Below are 2,250 nucleotides of genomic sequence, written 5' to 3' on the forward strand. Positions count from 1 at the left end.
AGGCTAACAAGACCTAAAATTAGTAAAAACAACCCCTCTGCACACCCACTTCAGGCATTAACCACCAACTGCCCGGGTGCAGTCTGTGACCTTTGGGGAGCCTCTCCTCCCCACTGGCCCAGTCTTTCCCTCAGCCACAGTGGATTTTCCTGTCCAGGCCTGGGCTTGGATCCTCAGAAGGAGGTCATGCTTCTACAGAAATAGACTTTTTTTGCTTAAAAAAGTACTTTGCTTAAAAAAAATAAAAATAAAAATAAAAAAGAGGAAATTCCAGAAAATCAAGTGTACTCACATCAGCTCCCGGCTCTCCAGGCAGGCCAGGGGATCCGGGTTTGCCTGCATCCCCATCTGGACCCTTCAGGATTTAAACAGACAGTTAAGCATGTTTCAGAGAAGGAAGCAGAAATAAAACTCAAAACCTCTTCTCTTGCAGGAACAAATGCAAAGTAGCTGAAATCACTTACCGGTGGACCAGGGGGGCCGTTCGGACCTCTCTCTCCCTAATGAGATATGAAAAGGAAAGTATTAGAGCTACTGCGACCTTTTATGGTTCCTTAAGAAAAACACTGATTTACAGATTATCAGGAATAATCCCAAACTGATTCTTATTGTAGGAAATTAATATTAAAGCCACAAGATTTCTAATTATAGACTAAGAGAAATAATCACAGAAACTTCTGACAGGAACTGGGGGAAAATACATAGTAGGTCCTATCAGGAATAATGCCACAAATCCTTATCATGCTTTAGTACGAGTGATAATACGTAATCCCTTTTGAGATTAGAATTATAAAACCCCTACACCCCGTTAAAGGCAAATAATGACAGCATATGATGCTGATTACATAAAATAAATAATCCTGTATTTTCTATATCAGAGATAATCTGAAAGGCCACATTCTCCCCCCGTCCCAGCCTGCTACAGAGTATAAGACTCATCAGTTCCTATGTGGATCTCCAGCCAAATTCAAACCCCTCAGGGTCAAATGCTGACAGTGGGGATAATGCAAGTACATCTAGAGGTATTTCCTAGGCAGGGCATGGGAAACACTTACATCAATGCCATCAATGCCGGGAACTCCTGGTGGCCCTGGTGGACCTGGGGGGCCTGGTGGACCAGGGAGACCTCTCTAACAAGGAGTGAAAAAGAAGGAGCAATTAGAGCCTGGCAAACCTGCAAGAGCCAGTCTGGGGGAACCAGCACAATGAGAGACGACTTCTATGGGTCAGTCAGGGGGTCACGGGTGTCATGAGGAGCTGTGTCCTCACTCCACGCATGTCAGCACCCCTATATCCCATCTTCGCTGTCCCTGCAATGACCAGCAATGCTCCCCTCGTGGGCAGAACAGGGATGAGGTGTTAAACCCCGCACCCTGGGCCCAGCCACCCTCCTGCACCCTGCAATGCTGGTAGGACCAGGGCAAGGTGGAGGGGGCTTGAGACTCTGACCCAGCAGGATCTGAATGCCGTATGGCAACGACAGGGCAGCAGAAATAAAAGGAGTGAACTTTGCAAATCAAACACTGAAATTCACTAAGCTATGCCAATTACTCATTCAGCCAACACAAAGGAGACAGTCTTCCTAAGAGTTCGTGCTAGCGAAGAAAATTTAAAACAACCCTTTCCCTGCTGTACTGCCGGGCTCAGTGGTTTCCCCTGTTTCCTCAGGATCACATTAGCATCTACAGAGGCACTTTCTCAAAGCACCAGGCTCCCGAGGGGGAGGCAGGAGGCGCCACCAGCCTGTGGAAAGCCAGAGAAAGGCTTTTACAGGTCTCCCTCTCCATAATGGGAGGCTCTGTTCTCCTCAGGGCAAGCTCCGGCTTCGGTCCCACAACGCTGCTCTGTGAGCAGGAGGCTGGCCTGGGCCCTGCACCGGGCCCCTCACTCCCCACAGCACGGCTGCTGTGGGCACCTTTCCTTCACACACCAGTCTTCCCAGTAATAATCCATTCGATGGTAGCTTTAGAAGAAGCTCAAGCCCCACCATGTCACCAGATGCCTGCCTGATGCCCATCATATAGGAATACACACATGGCACCCACAGCCTTACGGTCAAATCACTTTTGCCAGCACCATGTCGGGGTCAGCTACTGTGGGGGAGAAAGGAGTCAAAAACCCTCCAGGGGGTCAGCGCCAGGGCATGACAGAGAGCAGACCTCAGTCTCCCTCCGCCCACACCCTTTCCCTGAGCACAGACCCTTCCCTCACACTTACCTCGATTACCGTCTGGCTTATCTGTGAGGGAAG

At 49.2% G+C, this 2,250-nt stretch overlaps 1 protein-coding gene across 1 annotated transcript in view; it reads right to left on the bottom strand.

The window, feature by feature from the left end:
- COL9A1 (collagen, type IX, alpha 1) overlaps positions 1 to 2,250 on the bottom strand; it is a gene marked incomplete at its 3' end in the record, with an annotated part of 43,612 nt that overhangs the window by 20,720 nt on the left and 20,642 nt on the right. The window contains exons 7-10 of the mRNA XM_010185396.1: positions 2,218 to 2,238; positions 1,056 to 1,130; positions 465 to 500; positions 293 to 355 (exon numbers count right to left, since the gene is read on the bottom strand). Coding sequence (XP_010183698.1) covers positions 293 to 355; positions 465 to 500; positions 1,056 to 1,130; positions 2,218 to 2,238 — 195 coding nt within the window. The remainder of the gene's footprint in view (positions 1 to 292; positions 356 to 464; positions 501 to 1,055; positions 1,131 to 2,217; positions 2,239 to 2,250) is intronic.

The sequence above is a fragment of the Mesitornis unicolor genome, unplaced genomic scaffold, assembly GCF_000695765.1.
Source record: "Mesitornis unicolor isolate BGI_N332 unplaced genomic scaffold, ASM69576v1 scaffold2805, whole genome shotgun sequence".
Taxonomy (NCBI): Eukaryota; Metazoa; Chordata; class Aves; order Mesitornithiformes; family Mesitornithidae; genus Mesitornis; species Mesitornis unicolor.